This window comes from Mus caroli, unplaced genomic scaffold (assembly GCF_978045245.1).
Source record: "Mus caroli unplaced genomic scaffold, Mus_caroli_1 scaffold_9, whole genome shotgun sequence".
Taxonomy (NCBI): Eukaryota; Metazoa; Chordata; class Mammalia; order Rodentia; family Muridae; genus Mus; species Mus caroli.
Window position 1 is genome coordinate 59,287,382 of NW_028227264.1, and position 26,653 is coordinate 59,314,034.

The window sequence follows — 26,653 nt, forward strand, 5'->3', positions numbered from 1 at the left end:
CTGTTGGAGGAAGTGATTTACTGGGGACGGGCTTAGAGGTCTCAGATGCTCAAGCCAGATCTAGTGTGACATTCTCTTCCAGCTGCCTGCGGATCCAGATGTAGAACTCTTAGCTACTTCTCCAGTACCATGTCTGCCTGTCATGCTTCCTGCCAAAACAATAATAGACTAAACTTCTGAACTGTAAGCCAGCCCCAATTAAATGTTTTCTTCTATCAGAGTTACCATGGTTATAGTGTCTCTTCACAGCAATAGAAACCCTAAGACAATGTGGGGGGCGGGGGGGGGGGGGGACTAAGGCTTTAGTCAATTTGTTGAGTGCAGAATAGTGAAATCACTAACTGTTATCTCTTGGTTACCCACTTAGCTCACCTTATGAGTATCTGCTGAAATGCTGGTCACACCTTTTACCCGGAAATCAAATGGTTTCTCCAGTGGGTACCCTGCTTTCTCCATGAAGACAATGAGGAAGCCCCCCAGACAAGCATCCACATGGAGTGGGATTTTATATCTGACAGCCAGCTAGTTAAAAAGAACATATGAAGACGTAAATAAACCCTAAGCAGAATAGGAGTGGAAAGATGGGCTACTCTGTACTACCTCACAGGTATTAAAAGGGGGCTATATTTATTTGAACACAGGGTCTCATTTATCCCAGCCTGGCCTTGAACTTGCAATGTAGCCCATGGAAGACCTTGAATTTTCTTGATCCTCCTAATCAGATGACCAGTATATACAACAATGTCCAATTTTATGGGGTGCTGGGGATCAAATGCAGGATTTCATACATGTCTGGAATGTACTCTACCAACCCAACTGACTCACAGTCCAAAATCGTTATTTTTGACATTTTAAAATGAAGTTTATTTTTCATGTATATTTAATCTTCAAAAGTGTCCACCTAAAATATATTTCATGTAATTTGTATTTAAATATGTCTGACCTAGGGCTCCCCCAACCACCACAGGAGAAACAGCAGAACTCTAATTTAACAGCCTCTAGAGGGAACAGTCCTACTGTAGTCATTATACGGTAGACATGTTCCTAATGGCACATTACTTCCTGGTAGAAACCTAAGAGTCTGTACTATTTAAAAATACCTCGTTCAAAGGCAGCCTGAGTCCTGTACCTCGCTTCTCCCAATGAAAATGCTAGTGACCTTCATAGGCTCCCAAAAGAGGTGCAGGGACTTGCCTTGGGGTTGATAAGCACCATTAATATCTGCTATGTTCAAACCTAAAATCAAAACCTTTCTCCTCACAAAGCCCTGCATCATCATGTCTATTTTAAAGTACTAATGTGCATGCTGCAAACCTGCATAGCCAAAACCTCTCACCTTGGCCACTTCGGGGACAGGATCCATCACACCATGAGGAAACTGTGGGGTAGAACAGACCAGCATAGCTGTGTTCCTGGAGATGGCTCTCTTCATTGCCTAGGGATTTTAAAGTTTAAGAGAAGTAAGAATCTTAGTCCTAGCTGCTTATGCCTTTTGCTGTGAGGACAATGTAATCACTGGTTTAGGGTCTCTACACCCTGGGAGAAGACTGCCTTCTGCTACGAAGGGTACAGACAAGGCCACATGGAAAGTGTACCTGAGAGCAACACTATGCAAACACTATTGAAATAGAAACCATACTAAGCTAGCAGCCTACAATCTACCAGAGATGATTTAGCAAAAACTTGACTTAACCTTACAAGCCTCAATAAAACGAAAAACTTCTCTACACTTATGTGAGAGATAAAAACACATTCAGGCCGGGCAACGTTGGCGTACGCCTTTAATCCCAAAACTTGGGAGGCAGAAACAGGAGGATTTCTGAGTTCGAGGCCAGTCTGGTCTACAAAGTGAGTTCCAGGACAGCTAGGACTACACAGAGAAACCCTGTCTCAAAAAAACAATTCCCCCCCCAAAAACCCCCACATTCAGGTGTGTGAAGGGAGTGAGTGGTGGGATAAGTTCATCCATATTCATTTTACAAACAAAGGAAAGAAAGTAAAGGAGTTGAAAGTAAAATCCAGCTTGACGCCATCAAGGACCAGATCAACCGCCTCTTAGTACTCAGAAACGCGGCTGCCTGTCACACTGTTAGTCCAAGCAGGGGAGCCCATCTGTGTGCAGAAGGAGAGGTGGTCAACATGACATCCTGCTCCTCGAACCTTCAGGACTCACCTGCACATCCACCTCCATGTTCTTTTTCAGTGCAACTCGGACAATCTTCATTCCAAAATAATGAGCTGCTTTGTCGAATGCAGCATGGGCACTCTCAGGAGCCACACTAGGTGATGGAGGAGAAGGGGGCTAATGAAACACAGAGCACAACAGGACCCAGGAGAACTCAGCAGCACTTTAAGTCACTAGTACAACATCTGAAGGTGTGTGAGGCAGAACCTCCTCAAGAGGGCTGATCATCAAGAAGACCTCTGTGAGAAGCAAAATGCTGTCCTAGCACACAGTAAGTCTGCCTGGCATAGAGACAGAAGCAACAGTCAGTCAGCCTCAGACCAAAGTGGCCTGTCAGCCGTAACAATCAGCCACCAACCTATCTGTCTCTCCTACATGGTTGCAAACGGTTTTCAAATAATGTTCAAAGAGGAAACAGAGTCACAGATATCCCCATTACTCCTCTCTCACCACTACTGTGTCCTTTAAGGGAGAAAAATCTCTACAATCACTAAGTATCAGGCATCAAAGGTTTACGCGTGAAGAAAGTAACAGCAGCTAGGTTTACTCTCCTATGCAAAGTGGTCACAGTTGGATGATACAAAAAACAAAAACTACTTAGTTATCTATACTTGAAGAAAAAAAAATATTAGCCCAAGAGGTATAACAATAATAAATCAAACAGAAGGTGGTCTAGAGAACCAAGATTACAATCATATGAAAAGCAATGTAATTAAATCACAAAAACAAAACAAAAGCCTTGTTTTTAAATTCTCCCTTCTAGCATTAACTCTCAGATGCAAATTTTCCTGGGGAGCACTGAAGGTGCTCTAAGATACTTCAGAAATGTTCCCTCAACTACATCACACAGTCGCACAGTCTTCCTCCGGATAAATTAGCGACACAGGATTCAGAGATGCAGTTCTGTCAGTTTCCTCTGAAAAAGGATACTACTCTTGCTAAGAACATGCACCATGTTTAAGCTCAAATAACCAGCTACTGGATGTGATGGGACAAGGTAGAGGTACTGGGCCAGGGACAAGAAGACTGGAACTGTGCCGGGCAGGGGTGGCGCATGCCTTTAATCCCAGCACTTGGGAGGCAGAGGCAGGCAGATTTCTGAGTTCAAGGACAGCCTGGTCTACAAAGTGAGTTCCAGGGCAGCCAGAACTGCACAGAGAAACCCTGCCTTGAAAAAAAAAAAAAAAGACTAGAATTGTAGGAGGAAGAGGAGCAGCAGAGAAACAGGTTGGGCTCAGTTTACACTGTGCTGCCACAAACAGACAATATCAGAAGGGAAACAAACACACACATCCATACATTTCTGGAGTTTTGATCCCCTTCTCTAAGGCCAAGTCCCGGTAAGCTTTGCAGGCCATCAGGATGCTTTCCGTTCCCCCAGAAGTCACCTATGTGAAGAAAAGAAGCCAGAGTAAGTTAAGGATGGGTATCAGGAGGTACATCCTGCTCTGACCTTAAAAATGTGCTATATCTTTAAGACAGACAGTGTGGTTCAGGGATTACAGGGTGTGCCACAGGGTCAGCAATTAACACTTCTGAAGTCCAACTTGACATTCGGTAAACACATCCTATCACCTCACTATCTTTTAGTAGTAACTGAGCTTGAATAATTTCTCAAAAAGCCAAAAGCTACAGCACTGAGCCAGCAGGATATCATCTCAGATTTAGCATCTGTGAAGGTTCATACAATCTCGGGTTTTCCTTTCCAAAAAGGAAACTAAAGTCCCTAAGCAATCATTCAGTGTTACCAATTACATCTGTTGATAAGTAAAACGTTCTGAATTTTAGATTACGTACCAATTTAAGATAGAATGAAAACTGTTTACTAAACTTTCCTAACATCTACATACAGAATAAAAATACCATTGGGTACAGGATCCCAGTGGTCAAGTGTGGCCTCCCTTCCCCCAGCCTGGAACCTGCCTGCTCAAGGGTGGAGCTACCGGCTCATTCGTCCTGCCACGCCTACCTACTGCTGGAACCTGCCTTTGCCGTCTGGAGGCACACACGTGTTCGTCCTGCTACTGGACCCTGAGTTACTTGGCGGGAAATTGGGTTCCCTCCCCCTTCCTTTTTAAACTGAGTGTCCGGAATTAATAAAATTGAGCCTCGATCAGAACTTGTTGTCCTGGCTTCATTCTTTTCTTCCACCCCGTCTAGTTTCCTCTCTTTCAGCCTGAACTGCCATTTTCAGTTGAACCATTTTCAGTGTTGAGCCATTTTCAGTTGAGCCATTTTCAGTGTTGTGGACCGCGGGCGGGCCTCAACAGTCAAGAAATGGTCATGAAGATTAACTCAGAAAATTGAGTAATTTATTGACTCAGGAAGCCTTTCATGAAACATGTGGCAGACCACCCTCCTCAAAACAGCTTGCAGAATATAGACAGATGACCCTTGTTTGTAGATCTCTGTGCTGGAGAGACAGCTTATAGTTGAGATTAAGTCTACAAATCAGCAACAACACCTTGTGGTCTTGCCTCAGAGCTGTCACATGAGGTTCCAAGAAAGCTGTGTAGAAAGTTGGGGAATTACCAAAGCCTGACAATGACCTAAACAAAAACTCTCCAAATTCCTAGTCATCTATACCATGTGTCCTGTCTTCAGGACAGAAATTTAGTTGTGGAATAAGAAACAGAGGCTTCGAGTCATTAATATCTATCAATTCCTTTCAACATATATAAAACCTCTCACTCATGTTTCAGAACACTAAACATTTCATTTCAGGTATGATTGAACCTGGTTGCATTTATGCAAGCCAGCCAACATTCTACCATGATCTGATCTTTTTAGTACATGAATTTGCCCCTTTAATCCTCTGTGAATGAGACAAGTGAAGTTAATATAGGGAAAGATATTTTGTTTTTGTTTTTGTTTTTGTATTTCGAGACAGGGTTTTTCTGTATAGCTCTAGCTGTCCTGGAACTCACTTTGTAAACCAGGCTGGCCTCGAACTCAGAAATCCGCCTGCCTCTGCCTCCCGAGTGCTGGGATTAAAGGCGTGAGCCACCACGCCCGGCAGATATTTTGAAGCAGAAAAAAAAAAAAAAAAAACCTAAGAAGTATTTAAGACCCTCTGTTAGTTTCAGTCTAAAGATTTCTCTTTAATTTGCCCTACTCTTCTTGCTTCTCAACACTGAACCCCCTCTTTTACACCAAAAACAGCTCATCAAGAGAGGTACACAGAAAGCAGCAATAGACAGAAAAGAATAAAGACTAAGGAGAGAAAGAGAAACAAAGAGAGCTCTCTATAGAAGCTGGAGTGGTTAGTATAGGTTTGGCCCAGGAAGTGGCACTATTAGGAGATGTGGACTTGCTGGAGTAGGTGTGGCTTTGTTGGAAGAAGTTTGTCACTGGGGGCAGGCACTCAGATACTCAAGCCCAGTGTCACTCTCTCTTCCTGCTGCCTTCAGATCCAGATGTAGAACTCTAAGCTCCTCCTACATCATGTCTGCCTGTAAGCCACCATGCATCCTGCCAGAATGGACTGAACCTCTGAGCTGTGAGCCAGCTCCAATGAAATGTTCTCCTTTATAAGAGTTGCCATGGTCGTGCTGTCTCTTCACAGCAACAGAAACCCTAGCTAAGACAAACAGTAACACATAACCGATGCAGAGGTACAACCAAAGACAGTGCCTAGTCAACTCTGCAAATCAAGGTAGTAAGGAAAGTTTTAAGAAATATCGTGATCACATCTTTCCACTACAGAGAAACAGAGATGTCCTTATCCTCTGTCTTTCTCTATGTAGTGGGCATGACCGATGGGTAGAAAAGAGTAACACAGAAAAACAGAACAGCAAATCTGACCCGTTTTAAGAGTAAAGATTACCTGCTGGCAAGATGGCTCAGCAGGTAATTTCTTCTGAAGGTCCTGAGTTCAAATCCCTACCACATGGTGGCTCACAACCACCCATAATGAGATCTGATGCTCTCTTCTGGTGTGTCTGAAGTTAGTTATAGTGTACCTATGTATAATAATAAATAAATCTTTAAAAAAAGAGAGTAAAGATTACAGGGATTTGGGGTAGATTAAAGCTCAAAGTGTATTACCCTCCTACAACTGTGCAGTGAGAACTTATAATACAATCTCTGAAGAACAGACCCTGACATTCTAATAGAGCAGGAGCAGAGCTTCAGCCAGCCCTGCAGACCAGTCGCCCACCTTGAGTCAGCCCAAACTGAGCATCAGGAGAGACCATTCGAGAACCACGATGAGCAAAGGGGCAAACATCAGGCTGGGGCTTAAAAACATATATTTCTGACAGTCTTAGGAACCCCTAACCCTATATTTATTTTTGTTGGTACTTCATAACTGCAAGTTTTGCTATTTAGTGATGTCTCAGTTTCTAAGACCATCGGAAATATGTGTTTTCTGATGGTCAAGATCCACAGGTTGAGAACCGCTGCTCCAGCACATGGTCGTTAGATGTAAGATCACAATGCAATGCAACAGGAGATCATCAAAGCCAGAAAACAACCAACGAAATGAGACAACAGATTAACAGAGAAGGAACAAGTATGTCAAGAACATTAAAAAACAGACAAAGACAGAAAGATCAAAGCCACAATACTTAAGAGAGCTGTGTGGTACAGTCAATTCCTGGACAGTTGGAAATCCAAGGAATCATGCAAATCCCTGAATAAAGAAAAAAAGATGTGAGGGCAAGAAGATTCAGAGGAAAAAGAGCTTTCAATTGATATCAGACTATCGTGTAAGAAAAAAAAAAAAAAAAAGACAGAGCGTCTGTTCCCAAGAACATACAGTAATACCCTAAGCAATGTCTCTAATGAAAATAACTAAAATAACTAATATATATATTAATAACTAAAGCATTAATATATATGTGTGTATGTATGTATATATATATACACACACACACACACACACACACATATATATATATATATATCCATTACACACACACACACATATATATATATATATATATATATATATATATATATATATATATATATATCCATTACTGAATTAACATTAAGAACTAAGGCAGGTGGTGGTGGTGCACGCCTTTAATCCCAGCACTTGGGAGGCAGAAGCAGATTTCTGAGTTCGAGGCCAGCCTGGTCTACAAAATGAGTTCCAGGACAGCCAGGGCTATACAGAGAAACTCTGTCTCGAAAAAACCAAAACAAAAAACAAAAACCAACAACAAAAAAGACCTAAGAAAGGAAGAAAGAAAGGAAGAAAGGAAGAAAGGAAGAAAGGAAGAAAGAAAGGAAGAAAGAAAGAAAGAAAGAAAGAAAGAACTATCTAAGTCGTAAAACAAAACATAACCAAATTTTCTGCAAGATGGTCTACCAAAGCCAGCTCTTCCCCTCTAACAATGTATAGTCCTGGGGTTTACCCAGGATCACAGAGCAACAGAATACTGAAAAAGAAAAAAAAAAAAAACAAAAACAAAAACAAACTCTTCACTGTACAAGAAATAATCTCACTAATGTGAAAGAAGGTGGCTTTTTAAAACTTGACACTGGGGTCAAGAAAAACCACTTTAAAAGAAGAAAATGCAGAAAGAGCCAGCGCTGTGGTACCACACACCTGTGGTACAATCACAGCAACAGGGAGAGGGAGGTAGGAGAATCAGGAGTTCAAGGTTAGCCTCAGCTACAAAGCAGGTTTAAGGCCAACCCGAGCTATGAAACTCTAGCTCAAAAATACCAAAAAGAAACAGGGAGAGGAGGGGAGCAGAGTAGATAAATGGAGATCAATAGTTATATGAATGAGAAGGTGAGAAAAATGGGGAGAATAAGCCCAGTAGAAAGATGTGGCAGAATATCTAGTAAACTCAGTGTTCCTTAAACTCTCCTAGCAACTTTATACAGGCTGAAAGATTTTTGAAAATATGAAGTTGAAGAGAAAAATTCCTAGAATATATACCAAAATGTGACACTCGGTATTTTAAAAGTATATGTAACATTTTAAAACTGTACTTCATCTAGATCATTCTACAATAACAGAACAATAATTGTATTACAAACTATCTTAAAACTTCTATTCAAACCACTTACACATCCACAGGAATCTGGTCCCCCATTGAAGAGGGAACAAGTCATCCTTACGATTTCTGCCTCTAACTTCCGTAGTCCAGGGAAGATATCTGGATGCAGTGGATTGCTCCACGTGAATTCTCCATAAGCCTGCAAAGAAATACAAGGGAGTGTAAGACAGGCTGTTATCCTAAACAAGACAGAATCATGTACCGAGTAAGGTTTTCAGGTATTGGGTCCAACGGTAAGAACTGGAAAAGGGGTATGATATATTCCCCAACTTAAACACCAAAATATAATGTAAGAGACAAGATATGTAAATAAATGATTTTATAGCATGATGAGAGAAGAAATATAAACACAGAAGCATTAAAATTGTAACATCAACAGATAGCCATCACTTTGAAGTTGCGCCTTTGCCTGTCACTGATAGCTGTATAGGCCAAATATGCCCTGTGAGGCTCATTTTCCTCATATGCAAGGGGGACTACCAGTATCTACCTTACAGGGTCCTAGCAATAATTAAACATGAAAATGATAGTTTGCCTGCCACAAAGCAGCCACTGCGGTGAGTTCATCTGTCTGAGTTCACCTACACTTAATAAAAAGTTTAAACATAGAGTTATGACCATTATGCTAAGAAATAACCAAGTAGAACCTCTAACACCAAGGTGTGTGAGGATTCACAGTCATAATAAACGGACCAAGAGATCACAACTTTAACTATAATTTCATATGAGAAATGGGTTGATTAGAAACAGAAGCAGCTACATCCCACTCTAAAGTCAGGCTCATCTTGTGGAGTGTGCTTTGAGTCAGCCTTGCCCCAACTCCCATATCAAACAACATTGGCTATAGCATGGAAAATCTCAAAATGAAGTCCTGCACAGCAGAACAGACCTTCAGTCCCAGCAACTGGGAGATAGAGGCAGGAAGATCTCTGAGTTTGAAACAGTAGTCTACATAAGCAGTTCAAGGACAGCCAGGACCATGTAAAGACCCTATCTCAAAAAACAAACAGTATCCTCAAATGACAGGCTAGAAATACAGAGGACACAGCCAAGTCCAGAGGTATAAATGGCATTTCACATTTTCTGAAATTTGAAGATGCATTTGACATTATTATTACAAGAATGAGATTAAATAGTTAAATGAACTAAGAAATGAATGGCACCCATGCACATAAGCACCCAGGGTTCACCTGCACCAGCAGCTCCGTGAGCTTCGGTTCCCCGTTGTACACAGCTCCTGAGGCTTTCCCTTCTTGCCAGGAATCATCTGCAGAAAAAGTAAAGGTCACTCTGTCACCGAGCAGGCATCACTGGAGACACAGGGATTAATACAGGTTGGACAGACAAAAACCTAAAACTCAGGAACCAGACACATGGCTCAGCAGTTAAGAACATGTATTCTTGCAGAGGATCAGAGTTAGTTCCCAGGGCCCATAGCAGGCAGCTTACATCTTCCTGTATTTCCAGCTCTAGGGGGCTCAATGCCCTTTTATGGCTTCTGAGGACATTTGCACTCAAGTATACATAATCCCACATAGACACACACCACACATACAATTAAAAATAAGTATTTTTAAAAAGAGTAAAAGAGTTGAGTAGAAGCTCAATCCTGTTCTTCTATTAAGAACAAAGGGATTTCAGTAATGACTTACCACAGCAAAGGGGATGAAAGGTCATTCATTAGTGCCAACAATTGTAGGAAAAGACAGAAGTGCATCAAGGTTCATTGAAGACCATCAGTAATGTCACCCTCACCCTCACCCTCAGCTACCTTCTCTCAGCATAAAAGCTGCCCTTTGCCTCCATGCAGCTCCTGTCCTCAATATAACCTTCTTCAGTAGCTCCCCTCATTTCCCTACCTAGTCACAGGAAGTCACAGCAACTGCTCTAAGCAGAGGTGACAGAAAAAGCAACCGTGAACAACCTCCAGCGCTGCAGCCAAGGCACAAAGCATGCCAGTGGAGGAGCACATTCATTTCAGACCTGGAGATACACAGTGCAGCAGCCACTTCCTATGCCACAACATTCAAGAGCAGGCACGAAAGTGACCATGAAAACGAGGCTGAGAAGGGTTCCCCACCAGAGTTCTGCTGGCTGTCTCAGAAACATCCTATTATACGAACAAATCTGAGATGGTAAATCTGAGATGGAAAATCTGAGATGGAAAATCAAGACTTTCTGCTACCACAAGGCTGCACCCGATTAAAAGTGGTCTGTGGCCGGGCGTGGTGGCGCACGCCTTTAATCCCAGCACTCGGGAGGCAGAGGCAGGCAGATTTCTGAGTTCAAGGCCAGCCTGGTCTACAAAGTGAGTTCCAGGACAGCCAGGGCTATACAGAGAAACCCTGTCTCAAAAAAAAAAAAAAAAAAAAAAAGTGGTCTGTGACAGGGGTGTCGCCGAAACACACTAAGTGAAAAGTACACAGAACCACCTGCTCTCCAAAGCAGAGTTCTCCAGTTCTCAAGAGACCAGAAGGATGGACAGCAAACGCACAGGCAAAGCTCTCCTTCCCACAGCCACGTGTGGGTCCAGTCTGACTTTCAGTCTCTTCTCATAGGACATGGCTGGGCGTCTTAGGCCTGTGGTGACCATGGTTAATGACAGACAGGTACATGGTTTCATATTCTGCTCTTTTGACTATTCCAAAGAATACAGCATGGGTTATGACATTAATAAAAAAAAAAAAAAGTAGGAAGGAAGGATGATAGCCTGCATGTATGCCTATGCACACATGTACACGCCCCATGTCAGGGAGATCAGAAGAGGGAACTGGAACCCCAGAACTAGAATTACAGATGGTTGTAAGCCACCAGATGGGTGCTGGGAACTGAATCTCAGGCCTCTGGAAGAACAGCCAGTATACTTAAATGTTAATAAGCCATCTCTCCAGGCCCTGTCTACTGACCCCTATCACCCCGCGTCCATCTTCTTTGATTTTTTTTTTTAATTTTGCTTGTTTTTTTTTTTTTTTAAAGATTTATTTATTTATTATATGTAAGTACACTGTAGCTGTCTTTAGACACTCCAGAAGAGGGAGCCAGATCTCGTTACGGATGGTTGTGAGCCACCATGTGGTTGCTGGGATTTGAACTCCGGACCTTCGGAAGAACAGTCGGGTGCTCTTACCCACTGAGCCATCTCACCAGCCCCTGCTTGTTTTTTGAAACAGCATCTACATAAGCCCCAGATGGCCTGATACTACATGACCTAGGGTTGTCCTTGGGTTTGCAGTAATCCTCTTATCCCAGGCTCCCAGTACTGGGATTACAGGCAAGCACTGTTACTCCCAGCTCTGTGCTCATCTCTGAATGGTGGAGTTACAATCAATGCTTTAACTGCCTTCTATGACTTGAAACAGATATTATAATTTTGACATAAGTCTGTAGCTCATCTACAATATGAAATTTGGCCTCTGAAGTAGAGAATGGATCCTCCTGTACATGTAGTGAGTGCCAAGTGATCTTGACCAATGCCAACATTAGCCAGTAAGCATGGAGGCAGCACCCCTGGACCAATGCTTACCCATGGAGCTGTACTCCTTGAGTCTCTCCAGAACCTCAGCTGTGCCCATACCCTGAGCAGGCAGAGTTTTCACATAATCCTTGTCCACCTTTAGGAATGGCATGTTCTTGACAAGATCCTTCTTGGCTTTGCTCACCTGTTGTTCGATCTCCAAGGATAAAGGAAAAAAAAAAGTTAACTAGAAGGTACAAGAGTGAAATACAAAAGTAGAAAGGCCATCTCTGAGACCGAGTCAATGGCTCAACACCAGGCACAAATACGTACTACTAAGTTAGAAGGGTTTGTCTTAAAAAGAAAAAAAGGAAAAAAAAAAAAAAAAGGAAATGAACATTTTATCTGTTTAGCCAGGCAGCGTGTGCCAGATTTCCTTCTTAAAGTCAAAGATGCATTAAATTTCCCCTTTTCTGGGCTGTGCTGATGTCGCCAGCACTGTGTTGCCCTTGATTTGAACTGGAAGTCAAATAGCCTGAGTATAACATTAGGTCCTTGTTGCTGTGTTGGCAACAGCAATAGTGTGATTGATAAAGACAGTTAAGAAACAGGCCAACCTACAGAAAAAGGGGAGCCTGGCTGTTGCACAATTGATGAGTAACTTCAACAGGTATTTTAAAAGAACCACAAGTATGGAGGCCCACCGAGTTCCCAGGGTACCCATTCAGGCTTCAGAACTGCCGGGATGACTATGCTGCATCTCCTTAAGGGGCTATGGGTAGCCTGACCCATCTGACCCACAAATGCTAGGAGAAACTATGGTCTTTTCTGCCATGTAATTTATCAACTATGATCCTTCCCCCCGCCTCAGCCCCCGCTTTTTTCTGAGACAGGGTTTCTCTGTGTAGCCCTGGCTGTCCTGGAACTCACTGTATAGACCAGGCTGGCCTCGAACTCAGAAATCCACCTGTCTCTGCCTCTCAAGTGCTGGGATTAAAGGCATGCACTACCATGCCTAGCTCAACTATGATTCTTTTCCATCCTCATAGCTACACTTTCTGAGCCATTTCTTTTATTCATTTACTTAGTCATTTGCTCAGCAACCACTATTACAGGCTAGGAATACAGCCATTAAGAAACAAAAAAACCAAACCAAACAAAAGAAAAAGCCCTGTGGTACAGAGTTTTGGTTTGTTTTTTGTTTTTGTTTTATTTTTTTGAAAAAAGGCCCTCATCTCACAAAGCTTATTTTTAGCAAGACAGAAAAGTCTACTAATGGTGCTTAGGAGAGAAACAACAGAGTAAATTGTGGACACAAAATGGTAGAAGCTGCTACACTTCTGAGACTCTTGGGTGACAAGTGTAGAGAGAAGGCTATATGTTACAGTGCTGTGGCTTAGACAGTATAGTCAGTAAAGCCCAAGATCTCACACCCACCATCCTGGCCATGGAATAATCAGAATACAAGAGATTCTTCTTGTATGTAGCTCTCAGTGCAGCCCCGAGAAACTGACTCCTTTAAAGCATGTCAGCACTGTACATAGGTAGCAACGTCCACAGTACTGGACAATGTTGAGGCATGCTATAGACACAGAGGCATTTTTAAAGTCATAGATAGATCATGCTACATGCACAGTGTCACGCAACAGGAACAAACTATGAAAGACAAGTGCTCATGCGTAGATAATGCTGTTTTAAGAAGGAAAAAAAAAAAGACACAAAAAAATTCCACTAGGAAGTATATTATAATTCATAGCAGGGTAATAGTACTTCCCACTCCCAGTTCTTGCCTCCATTTACATTTATTTCAAAATGCAAATGTTGAATGTTTGTTTGCTTTCTGTCTTTTCTACTAAAACGCAAGTTCTATAAGAGAAAGGACTTGGTGCTGTTCAACACTGTATCCCTAACAAAACAGTAAAAAGAACTAAGATTGAGAAAGTGCTCAGTGATAGTGTTGAGTAAATAGCAAGGCACAAACGCACATGTGCATGCACACAGGAACTTCCTGTGTCAAAGCCTCAGAATCTGCTTCTGAAAAATAAAGGTTTGATTGGATCACATGGCCTCTAAGCATCTTCAACTCCACAATTTCAAAAATTTAAGAATGGGTTCTGGAATCCTAGCATTTATTTGTCTTAAAACTTTGAAGGGGCTGGGAATGCAGCTCAGCAGTGGAGTGCCTGCCTAGCGCATCTGAGGTTCCATGTTTGATGGTTATCACCACCACTGCCATCACCACTGCCACCGCCACTGCCACCACCATGACATCAATGCCACTACCACCATCACCACCAAACCTCAACAAAAGGAACATTTTACAGCCGCTAGCAGTCAAGTGCCTGCCTAGCTTTGGTAGGTCCCAGATTCCATCCCCAGTACCACCATTACCACCACTACCACCAACAAAGAAGAAACCTTGCTTTGGGAATGGGGCTCAGTGGTAGAGAAGTACCTGATTTGATTCCCTGCAAAAAATTAACCAACCAATCAATCAAAGCAAATCTTAAAACTAAAGGAGAAAGGTGGAGATATTAAAATCCCAGGGAATAGTAAGGGAGCGTCTGCCCTCCTTTGTGGCACAGCCTAGTGTTTTCAGTAGTCTTCCTCCCTCCCCTCCCCATTCATACTCCACCTTCAAGTCCCTACCCACCACCCCTTATTCCAGAGAACTCAAAAGTATAGGAAACCCTCAAAGTAAGTAAAGCTGGTAAAAGCCAGAGAGAAGGTGAGAGACAGGTCAGAGCAGGGCACTGTGGCTTTGAAGACACTCAGGATTCTATAGGCCTTTCTTATGCCTAGCAAGGAGCCCAGCCTGCTTATCTCCCCCTTGATAAAGAACCCAGCCCTGAGGAGAAATATCTTATCCCAGTACGATAGCAAAGAGGACACAGTGAAGAGAGCAACTCTGCTGTAAAGAGGAGCAAAGAGCAAGAAAACAGCCGTTATCTCTAAGTTTCCAACCTAGCAATCAGGAAACTATTCCCAGAAGCCTGCCTGCTTTTGTGAATAGAGTTTCCCTCCTTACCTATACTCCTCTTCCATGGACCCAGAGTAGACAAAAATGTTTCCTATTTGGCTCTTTACAGAAAGTCTGCCAACCCATGATTTAATCCCCAGATGGGTATCTAAATTCAGTTCAGCCATATTTTGGCTGAAGCACAGTAAGACTTCAGTTGGATTTTCTAATTCCAAGTTATTCCTTAGCAGATTTCTCACCTCTCCTTTGGCCAAATATGTTGGAGAAAGTGCTAACTAAGCCTTAGCCTTTCCAACCCTTTAAGCCGTATCTACTGTAGGGCAATCCATACTATGCACCAGAAGTGTTTTACAGCAGTCCAGACTCTGCCCATAGACTCCAGGAGCCTGCTTTCAGAGTTGTCACAACCTAACCAGTTTCCAAACACTGCCAAATACCCAAGTTTGGCAAACAAGAATCATTCCTCTCCCTTGAGAATATATATATATATATTTTTTTTAAAAGATGTATTTATTATTATATCTAAGTACACTGTAGCTGTCTTCAGATGCACCAGAAGAGGGCATCAGATCTCATTACAGATGGTTGTGAGCAACCATGTAGTTGCTGGGACTTGAATTCAGAACCTTTGGAAGAGCAGTCGGTGCTCTTAACCACTGAGCCATCTCTCCAGCCCTCCCTTGAGAATATTGATCTAGCAACAATTAGGAAAGATATATATACACAGCAAACAGGGAGACAGATTACTCCTACCTTACGTCCAATAAATGGCATCTTCCTGATAAGCTTAAATAATTTTTTTTTAAACCGAGACCATAAACCTACAAGAAACAAATAGTTGTATTAGTCACATGAAACTCCATGGATATAACTTACCAGTTAACAGACAGCAACCATTCAGCTGTCTCTTACAACTTTACTTCCTCCAGAGGGAGAGTTTCTTTCAATTTTTTTATAAAAACCTTTAAATTTTTGAGTAATATATTTATGTGGCCCAACTTTTCAGTAAGTAGACACACACGGTAATGTTTCTTCTCCCTCATTTCCTTCCTCCCAGATCTCATCCTGCCCTTCCATAAGTTTTTTTTTTTTAACATAAGTTTTTCCAGCTTGATGTATTTATCAGTAACAACAAAAATAAACTCTCATTTATTTCTCGCTTTTACTGAAGAGGTAGTATAGCCTAGTACTGTACTAGACCTTGTTTTTCCATTCACTAACATTAAAGATTACTATTTCCTCATTCATTCCTGTCTGTGTATATAAGGTAAGAGTAGATGTGTGCCTGTGTTCACGTATATGGCAGTGTGCATGTACATATGTGCATTCCATTTAATAAAAGTTTCATAATCTACTTAACCCTCTCCCCACTGCAGGACACATAGGTTCATCTTAATTTTTGCTGTTAAACCATGCTAAAAATAATGTTTTAATACACACTATAAAAGTATATCCATGGAATGAATTCCCAGAAGCAAAACTGCCAGTCAAATGACACATATATTCCAGTTCTTGACCTTCCCAAGGTTTCCAAATGTCCAAATGTCTTTCTATCCCCAAAACATGTGTCTGTAAAACAACACTGACCCAGACAACATTTTCTAGACCTAAAAGGAGTCTGGAAATCATGGACATCAGAGTCCACTTTCAGGCAGTTACAAAGGACAAAGAATTCTGATCCTGTCAACTACAGTAATTACTACTCCATACACCTCTACTGACCCCAGCAGCAGCATTTTAAGGCGAGGCTAAAAGGCTTTACAGGGTATCTATGGCAGGCATGAAAGGCAACCAAGGATTGGAGAATTAAAACTTGTTCAAGGCACAGTTCATAGCAGTGAGAGAGTATTCCAGGACTCTTGCAACTCTACACTGCCTCAAATGCACTGTAGAGATTGCTTTATCATCCAGGTCTATCAGCCTAGGAGACCCTAGACCAACTTTTCTCTGAAGCATGAACTCAGTAAGAACCTTTGCTGCATTCCTAAGGGATCTGGTAGGACAACTCCTAGTGTGGTGCCACACAGGTATGTCTACTCCCTCAGCTGGTACTCATCAAGGCCTACCTGCATCCTTGCTTTACTGTGCTTGCTTAGGTAGTACTGGCCTTCTACTACTACTGAGTCCTATCAACACTTTAAGACCTGCTGTAGTGATTTGAATAGGAATGGACCCACAGACTCATGTGTTTGAATGCTTGGCCCACAGAAAATGGCATTATTAAGAGGCGTGGCCTTGTTGGAGCAAGTATTTCACTGAGGGGCTGGGCTTTGAGGTAAGTCTCTTATGCTTAAGCTATGCCCAGCATGGCAAAGTCTCCTTCCTGCTACCTGTGAATCAAGATATATAACTCTCAGCTTCTTCTCCAGCACAATGTCTGCCTGTACGCTGCCATGCTTCCTGTCACGGCAATAATAGACTAAACCTCTGAAACTGTAAGCCAGCCCCAACTAATGTTTTTCTTTATTAAGAGCTGTCGTAGCCGGGCGTGGTGGCGCACGCCTTTAATCCCAGCACTCGGGAGGCAGAGGCAGGCGGATTTCTGAGTTCGAGGCCAGCCTGGTCTACAAAGTGAGTTCCAGGACAGCCAGAGCTACACAGAGAAACCCTGTCTCGAAAAACCAAAAAAAAAAAAAAAAGAGCTGTCGTGGCGAGCGGTGATGACGCATGCCTTTGATCCCAGCACTTGGGCGGCAGATACAGGCAGATTTCTGAGTTCAAGGCCAGCCTGGTCTACAAAGTGAGTTCCAGGAGAGCCAGGTCTACTCAGAAAAACCCTGTCTCGAAAAACAAAAAAACAAGAGCTGTCGTGCAATGTCTCTTCACAGCAATGGAAACCCTAGCTAAGACAGCTGGTGACAGAACCATTGAGACCCAGACTATGATGAAGCAACAAGAAAAGACACTAAATTCGCTCATTTTTGGGCACTATTTTGTTTCCAGAATATATTCTTCTAGACATTGTAATATAGAACTAACATTCTTTTTACGTGAATTAACAATATCCTTTTTTTCTGTATTAAAAATTCTTCTGGCCGGGCGTGGTGGCGCACGCCTTTAGTCCCAGCACTCGGGAGGCAGAGGCAGGCGGATTTCTGAGTTTGAGGCCAGCCTGGTCTACAAAGTGAGTGCCAGGACAGCCAGGGCTACACAGAGAAACCCTGTCTCGAAAAACCAAAAAAAAAAAGAAAAAAAAAATTCTTCTGGGCCAGCAAGATAGTCAGACCGGCTGTCTCACTACCAGAGTTCAATTTCAGGAACGCAGAGAAAGGTAGAAAGTGGTAATTGACGCCCAAGTTGTCCTTTGACTACATGAGTGCTATGGCAACATACACACATCATATATATGTATCCATACATCCACACATCCCTAATAAATAAAATAGAAAATTTTAAATTTCCTACTGAATGTGGTGGCACATGCTTTTACTCCTAGTGCTTGGGAAGAAGCACAGGCAGGCAAACTCTGTGAGTGCAAGGCTAATCTGCTCTACAGAGTGAGTCCCAGGCCAGCCAGGGATACACGAGACCCTTGAAAGAAAGAAAAAAAATTCTTTTAACGTATTTTGGGGAGGGGTGCACTTGTCACTTGTGGAAGTTATAGGACTAGCCTTCTGCAGGATTAAGTTCCAGAGACAAACCTCTCCAGTGTGGGTTACACCCTCAGCGCCTAGTGAAAGACAGACCTGCTCCTTTTGCCAATCCTTCTCAGCCACTGGAACTTAGAGTCTTTGGCCTCCACAGTGGACTAAGGCCAGTGGCTCTCCTGAATCCTCTAGGCAGGCTGTGAGCACAAGACTGGGACTGCTGAAAGACCCAGCTTCAGACTGAACGGCTACCAGAGTCTCAGCTTTCCAATGTAAACACAGTCATTACTACTCACTCCCTATCACATAAGCTGATCTAATGAATCTTTCATAATATGTACTCATTGGTCCTGTTCCTCTAGGAACCCTGACTAATATAATTGGTATACTTGAGTAGCAAGATTTTAATTGGTCTCAATGGCTTGTTCATATTGTATAAAAGTTTTCTATGGTGAGCACAGGCTCCTTTTTAATAAAAATATATATTAAAAGCTAAAATGGCTTGGAGTTCAACTGACAAAGACTTAAATAGAATACCTTACTAATATAATGGTTTTTGGTAGTTTTCAGACGGACTGCTCAGGGTCAGCAAGTAAGCAGGCACCAGCACCCAAGAAGACGGTTATGTTTCTGCTACAAGTTCAGCAAAGTGCATTAACACAGCCAGCTAATAACTGATCTATCCAACCATGAAAACACAAAGGTAATAAATGTTAACTAGCTCAGCTCGACCATTATGCAATACATACACACTTCAAAACAACATGTTCTAAATAATATTTACAGTTAAGTAAAAATTTTAATTTAAAGAAGTAAATACCTAAAGTTAATACTAATTATAACAAACAAGTAAGAATGTCAACAACTTACTAACTTTAGTCTAGTTTTATAAATATACAATCTTAAAATGGAAAGTACCCAGAATGGTGATTTTAGGGCTTAGGAAAAATAAGAAATGGAGACTTTGATGTTTTCTGGGTCTATATAGTCCAGGCCGGCCTCAAACTTACAATCCTCCTGCCTTAGCTTTCCAAGGGTTAGGGGTTCAAAGTTGCACCACCATGCTTGGCTCAGGAACTATTTATCTGCTGAAAGTTCAATTTGAACTAAAGAGAAAATTTTGAGATAGAGACTATATAACAATGTGAATATTAGTTAAATGTGAATGCCACTAAACTGAAGACTTTTTTTTTTTTTTTTCGAGACAGGGTTTCTCTGTGTAGCCCTGGCTGTCCTGGCACTCACTTTGTAGACCAGGCTGGCCTCGAACTCAGAAATCCGCCTGCCTCTACCTCCCAAGTGCTGGGATTAAAGGTGTGCGCCACCACGCCCGGCTTAAACTGAAGACTTTAAAGTGAGTAAAATGAGAGGCTGAAGAGTGATAGAGTACTTCCCCGGTATGCACAAGGGCTGGTATTTGATTCCAGCATGTCCCCTCCCAAGCTTAAAAGGGTAACATAAGGCATGAATGTGATGCACTGACATATGTATGGTAAAACACCTTTACACATAAAATATAAAATAAATTTTAAAAGGCAACATATATGTATATATATGTACTGTCATAGTAAAAAAGAAAAGACGGCAGACATGGTGACACACACCTGCACATCTTAGCACTCATGAGGCACAGACAGGAACACCACTGCAAGCTCTAAGCAAGCCTGGTCTACATAGTGAGACTCTATCCCAAGTTAAGACAAAACAAGACAAGGTCAATGAGCTGGGGGAGGGGAGGTTGGGAGAGGAGTGAAAGACACTTCCTGGGTAAGGAGTACACCTGAACAAGCAACTAAAGCTGTAGCCACATATAAACCAGGAGCTGAAATAAAAGGCCAGTCTCAGTCTTGTCAACAGTGTAGGAGAAAACCAGGAGAGGATGAAGAACAGAAATTGAAGACCATGTTTGTTTAGGTTTGGTTTGGTTTTGGTATTTTCGAGATAGGGTTTCTCTGTGTAGTCCTGGCTATCCTGGAACTCACTTTGTAGACTAGGCTGGCCTCAAACTCAGAAATCCACCTGCCTCTGCCTCCCGAGTGCTGGGATTAAAGGCGTGCTCCATCACACCCAGCTTTGAAGACCATGTTTTAAAGCTACGGTGAACTATAATTTGAGACAGGACAGTCACATCTCATTTCCACTTTAATTAAACAGCTCTAAAGCCGTGGAACTTGTCTCTAGGCTGTCATGTTTTGCATGCTATTAAAATAGCTCAATGCTGCATGATAAAAAGATAAAAACTACCTGGTGATGGTAGCACACACCTTTAATCCTGGCACTTGGCAGGCAGAGGCAGGTGGTTCTCAGAGTCCAAGGCTAGCCTGGTCTACATACAGAGCTGGCAAGTGCCCCCAACAGATGATGCCACCAAGGAAGTGAGGCAATGGAGAAATATCAAACAAGTAAAAAATGCTTAGATTTTTCTTCAGTTATTTACTTCTTCTCCCAAGGAAGTTACTCAAGATATCAGCAGTGTGGGGAAAGCCAAGGATCATCACAAAATAGCCACTGCTCACGTCTACTATTTAGATATGAGTATAATCAAACAGCTTCCCAAGCACTGCCTGTAGGGAGAAAATAATTCACAGCGTCATGGTCATAGTCACCTAGTCATAGTCATAGTGTAGGTGGGAAAGAGATGGGTGTGCAGGAGCTGTTTACACCTTCAGAAGGGTGTAAGCTGGTCACTGACCGGTATCTGCTCCTCAGTGTTGTTCTTCCCAAGTCCATCTGACAAGTCAGTACTACTGTCCCTTAGCAGAAGTAAACTCCAAAGGAAGAAGGGCCATGCGTTACCTATGCAGACATCCCAGAGGCCACTTGGCAGTCAAGTGGTGGCTGCGCTGCTCCTACTCTTTAATGAAAAGGAAGGCCACAAATGAAAGCAATACATTTCTACTCTGGAAATCTCAAACAACACAATTATGTTCTTGGAAGAAACTAGAACCGAAAAATATGTACACTACATTCTGAGACATCTGTGAATCTTTATAGTAACGAATACCTAAGGAGTTTCTACCCAAACTATAAATGAAAAGAAAAAAAAATCCACAAAACCATAAATAGTAAGTTTCCCAAAAGTCCTAAAAGAATTTCACAGTTAATAAATCAGGGTCTATTTCCCATCTAAATAGATTTTAAAAGGCACAACCAAACCAAAAGAAATGCTTCCAACCCACCAGCCATGAATGAGATTCCAGACTACCTTTACAGAAGGGGTAGTATACTTACTCTCTGGCTGGAAGATAAGCTCATACACCCAGACTATCAGCAGAGTACACAGGACACTCCACGCAATGAGCTGCCAGGGCTCATATTTGGTGCAATACCCATTCACATAATTCTTGGCTTTTATGGAATATGCTTCCAAAATCTCCAAATAAGGCTCGAAGTCCTTCTAGAAATATAAGAAGAAAAACAGAAACATTACATTCAAAGAAAGAAAGTCTGCTCTTGGTTTGTTCAATTCTCGTTTTTTCAAGGGCAAAGCTGTTACTCAAGATGAGGGCTCCACCTCAGCAATAATCTTATCATCTTCTACAGCCCTCAAAGTTTATACACCAGTCGCTCCCTTATGACAGTGTGGACTTTGATACAACGTTGATCTGCTTATTTTGTAAAATAAGAGGACTAATCTAGATCAATTCCCAGTGAGCCACCACCTTTATCTCACTGCTGGTATTCCCAGCAGTTCCTCTCTGTAACCAATCCTCAAAATGAGTGCCATTTTTTCTCTACTCTCTTTGAATTTCCCCCTTCTCTATTCTCTATTCTCTAAACACAGTAGTTCAGTATGGACCCAGACTGTGACTATTTTAGGTGCTGTGAACTAATTCTGTTACAGCTACTCACCTCTGGTGCTGTGGCAGTGTACTGTGTGCTAAGGTTCCTACACAGCTTAACTATATGAACACTGAAATCTTTCATATAATGCTGTAACACAAAATATTCTTTCTAGCCAACTATCTGAAAATGTAAAAATCAAGCTCATGCAAACAATCCCAGCACTCAGAGTCCAGAATAGTACCACAGTTCAGGGGTCAGCCTAGACAACATAATGAGCCTTGGTCTCATTTTAAAAAAAAATCATTCTTGGTTCACAGAGCCAGATTCAACTATAAGGTTACTGTTGGCTAATCCTGCTTTTAAAAACTCACTTACCTACTGGGAGTCTGTCATGGTATTTTACTATTACTGTATCCCACACAGTATCTGAGATAAACAACAACAATCTCATCTGTAACTTACCAGAATCAGTCAAAATCTCTCAGAGATTGACCCTAGGACCTCCTTTATGAATGCCAGGTCCAGGTAAACATTCTACCACTGAGCTACATCCCAAGCCCTTCTTTACTTTTAATTTTGAGATAGTATGACTAAGTTGCCAGGCTAGTCTTGAACTTTATAGGCAAAGCAGCTCTCAAACTTAATCCTCTTGCCTGAACTTACTAAGTAGTGAGATTACAGAATGGAGCTACTGGGTCTGGCCAGTAGATCTCACTTTTGAAAATTCATCTCTCCCTTTAAGTTTCTGTCAAGAATTAACTTGTGATAGGCTTATCGCAACCTGACTTGCAGTCTACTCATCTATTTATCTCCCTGACTACAAAGTTGGGTAGGGCTTTTAAGACTGTTCTTTTTTGTTTTGGTTTTTTAAAGCTCTGCCTTTATCCCTACTTACTAAACCAGAGTGTTTTTAAAAGCTAGTTCATTTGGATAGTTTGTTATTAACTCAACATTTTTATGGCAACAAGGTGGTATAAATTTGGGTAAATGCACAGTTCATTATTCCCAGTGAACTTATAACCTAAAGGGGAATGTATCTACATTTTAAATTATTTTCTGTGCTTTATCTGCACATGTATCAGTATATCTCATACATGCCTAGTGCCAGAGGAAGTCAGAAAAGAACATGGAATGCCCTGTAATTGGAGTTAGAGATGGTTATAAATTACTACATAAGCACTGGAAACTGAACCACAGTCCCCTGCAAGAACAAAAAGTGCTCTTAATTAAGCCATCTCTCCAGCCCCTATACTTTTGTATATACATTTTATGCATCCATATATATATAAGTGACAAAAATCTTCAGAGGAAAATGTATAGAAAGGGGCTAATGTGTGCATTGGGCTAGCTAAACTTGAGTCTGTGAGAAAGCCAGCAAGCAGTACTCCTCCATGGCTTCTGTTTCAAGTTCAGGCCCTAACTTCCATTAACAATAGACTGAGACCTGGAAGTGTAAGCCAAATAAGTCCTTTCCTTTCCTAAGATGCTTTTGGTCAGTATTTTATCGTAGTAACAGAAAGGAAACAAGAACAGTAACTTTTCAGCTATGAGAATTTGTGGAATGAGAATAATTCAAATGATTCCAAACTTTCAAGATTGAGAGATCAGCTAAGTGTCTATACCAGTAACTATGGTAAGGCTAGAAGTAAAAGAAAACTAAAGTAGTAAGAGGATGTTCTGGGGAAAAAAAACAAACAAAAAGACGGTACTGATTTGCGATCTGTTCTTCTTGGGTATCTATTATTAAGAACTCGAAACCAGCCGGGCGTGGTGGCGCACGCCTTTAATCCCAGCACTTGGGAGGCAGAGGCAGGTGGATTTCTGAGTTCGAGGCCAGCCTGGTCTACAAAGTGAGTTCCAGGACAGCCAGGGCTATACAGAGAAACCCTGTCTCGAAAAACCAAAAAAAAAAAAAAAAAAAACTTTAAAAAAAAAAAAAAGAACTCGAAACCTCACAAATAGAACAGGTAATTAACAAGTCTTTCTTGAAACTGCTATGGGTTAAATGCTTACATTCCCCCACAAAATTTCTGCTGACTTTAAACCCTGAAACCAGTTTTATCAGGAGGTAAGAACCCTCAGAGGTTATAAAGTCAATAGTACTCCATGAGTACAATTGGTCCCCTTACAAAAGACAGACCTCAGAAATCCGCCTGCCTCTGCCTCCCAAGTGCTGGGATTAAAGGCGTGACCACCACTGCCCAGCAAGCCTGCTTCTTCTAAGTGAGGTCATAGCAAAAAGACACTGTGCTTGTATGAACTCTCTTTTGAGTGCCACCTTCTAGAAATGGGCTCTCAATTTATGTTGCCTTGATCCTCAGACTTTTGAGCCTCCATAACTGTCAGAGAAATAGGTTTGTTGTTTATAAGCCACTCTGTTTAAGGCATTATCCTACAGCATCCCAAATAGACTAAAATAATACCTTTAGTAATTGGATTAATAATAGGCAATTAACATTAGGCAAGTTTTAGGTTCCCTGAGGGCTCCCCATGGAAACTGCTTATCTACAACAGGTGGTCATTCCCCAGAGTCCACTGTTGCTATCAACAACTTCAATCCGACAAAGCAATGGCAATTCCAGCAAAAAATTGGGGAAGGCCAGGAGTCTATCACCATCAAAGGGATGCTCTGATTTCCAACAGAGAAGCCTCAGGCCAAAGCTGTGATCAAAGCACATAGTTAAACAATGTGCTATATAAGTGGTGGTACTAATTCCTAATTCACATAGAAATTACATTTTTAGTGATTCAAAGATGACATCAAAGGTCAATTCTTCATGGCAATGAATGAAAAATAACAGAACATTAAAGACAAAGCAAAGGACCAGGAAATGAAAAGCTAATGTTCAAAAGCCTCAAATATAGTATGAAGACAGTACTCATTAACTCCATTACAAAATTAAATTCAGCAAGAACATATTTTCTTGGTGACTGTGCCAATTCTTCCTCTTAAAATTATTTTTATGTCTCTAGCTGCATATGAATCAGAAGATGGCCTAGTCGGCCATCAGTGGAAAGAGAGGCCCATGGGTTGTGCAAACTTTATATGCCTCAGTACAGAGGAACGCCAGGGCCAAGAAGTGGGAGTGGGTGGGTAGGGGAGTGTGTGGGGGAGTGTGTGGGGTACTTTTGGGATAGCATTGGAAATGTAATTGAAATAAATACCCAATAAAAAATATGGAAAAAAAACAAAAAATATTATTTTTAATTTTCATGTGCATACATGTTAGTGTAAGTGCCTGAAAAGGCCAGAGACACCACATCCCTCCAAGTTATAAGTGGTTGTAAACCACCCAATGTGGGTGCTGGGAATGGAACAAGGGTCCTTAGTGCTCTTAGCCCTTGGTTATCTCTCTAAGCCCAACTGTGTTGGTTCTTAGGAAGACAATGGGAATCCTGGAGTTCTGTAAATTCTCTATCTCCAAAGACAGAATAATAACAAAGTAAAACAAGTTTTTGGGGTAGGCAACCAAGTGATCATGGAAATTACTTTTAGCTTAATCTTAATAGGTTTCTACAAACAACAGGCTCATTCCCCTATGAAGAAGCACCTCACAAGGACAGCCCATTGAACAGTTTTGTGGAATAGCCTAGTATTATCTCCTTGGGAAAAAAGGCAGCTCCTTTGGGTCTTAAAAACAGAACAAGCCCCAAGTTGGGTCCTGATGCAACACTCCAACATAGAATCTAGGAGCTAAAGGGAGCCTTAGTGATCAAGTACAACATAAACATTCTGACTTTATAAGCAGAGGCCTCATGGGTTTAAAATGATGTGCTTATATTCCTACAGAAAGGCTTGGAACAGAATAAAAAGCCAGAAGCCTAGGTTTTCTAACTCAATATTCAAACCCCTTCCCTCTCTCTGTTGTTATTAGAGTTCTGGGGACTGAATCAAGATCTTCTTGCATACCAGGCGTAGACTTTACCATTGAGCTACAATCCTAACCTTTCTAGTCTTCTTTCAATGCTCAGTGTCCCTAGGCAAATTGCATAACACACTGCATTCAATAGTACCTCAAGAGCTTTCTGTTTATAATTTATGTTCAGGGCAGACTCTATTTTAGCTATACGGTACCATTCACATCAAATTAAAGTTGTAAATAGTTGTATTATGACCTAACCACTTACCAGTATCCACTGGCACAAGAATCTAATAAGGGCTAATAACCTAAAACCAGAGTCCAGAAACTCTGGACAAGAAAGTTGACAATCTTCAAGATGTTAGGATCCATGGACTCATTATAAGAAATCAACATACCAATTTCCACTGGTATTTATAACCTAGAAACTGCAGGTGATCAGCTCTGCATGTGGAATCTTCCACCCCCAAAATTCCCTTTCCTGTCCTAAAAAGTTCCAAGACCCAGTACCTAGGCACAGTCTTCATTCCACTGTTGTCCTTTATTGTTATGATTTAAGGACAATCAGCTTCCGCAGTGATCTATTCTTTTATTTTCATATTGCGTCAATCAATCCCAATCTAACACTTAACCCTTACTACTGTCTCCCACAACTGGCTATTTGTTTTTAAATAATGGAACATAAACTAAGATTGCATGGTCAGAATTAAAGTACACATAAGCTAGCTACCTCTCAAATTGCCTGTTTGTCTGAAAGCACACATCTGGCCATAGCTGAGACATC

The 26,653-nt window shown here is 41.6% G+C and overlaps 1 protein-coding gene across 2 annotated transcripts in view; it reads right to left on the minus strand.

Annotated features, from left to right (window-relative positions):
* The window catches only part of Sgpl1 (sphingosine-1-phosphate lyase 1), a 52,203-nt gene that overhangs the window by 5,443 nt on the left and 20,107 nt on the right, over positions 1 to 26,653 (minus strand). For both annotated transcript variants that reach the window (XM_021174072.3, XM_021174071.2), the window contains exons 3-11: positions 21,455 to 21,620; positions 15,390 to 15,457; positions 11,726 to 11,873; positions 9,393 to 9,469; positions 8,213 to 8,341; positions 3,485 to 3,573; positions 2,174 to 2,279; positions 1,337 to 1,435; positions 373 to 522 (exon numbers count right to left, since the gene is read on the minus strand). In XM_021174072.3, the coding sequence (XP_021029731.1) occupies positions 373 to 522; positions 1,337 to 1,435; positions 2,174 to 2,279; positions 3,485 to 3,573; positions 8,213 to 8,341; positions 9,393 to 9,469; positions 11,726 to 11,873; positions 15,390 to 15,457; positions 21,455 to 21,620 (1,032 nt within the window). The remainder of the gene's footprint in view (positions 1 to 372; positions 523 to 1,336; positions 1,436 to 2,173; positions 2,280 to 3,484; positions 3,574 to 8,212; positions 8,342 to 9,392; positions 9,470 to 11,725; positions 11,874 to 15,389; positions 15,458 to 21,454; positions 21,621 to 26,653) is intronic.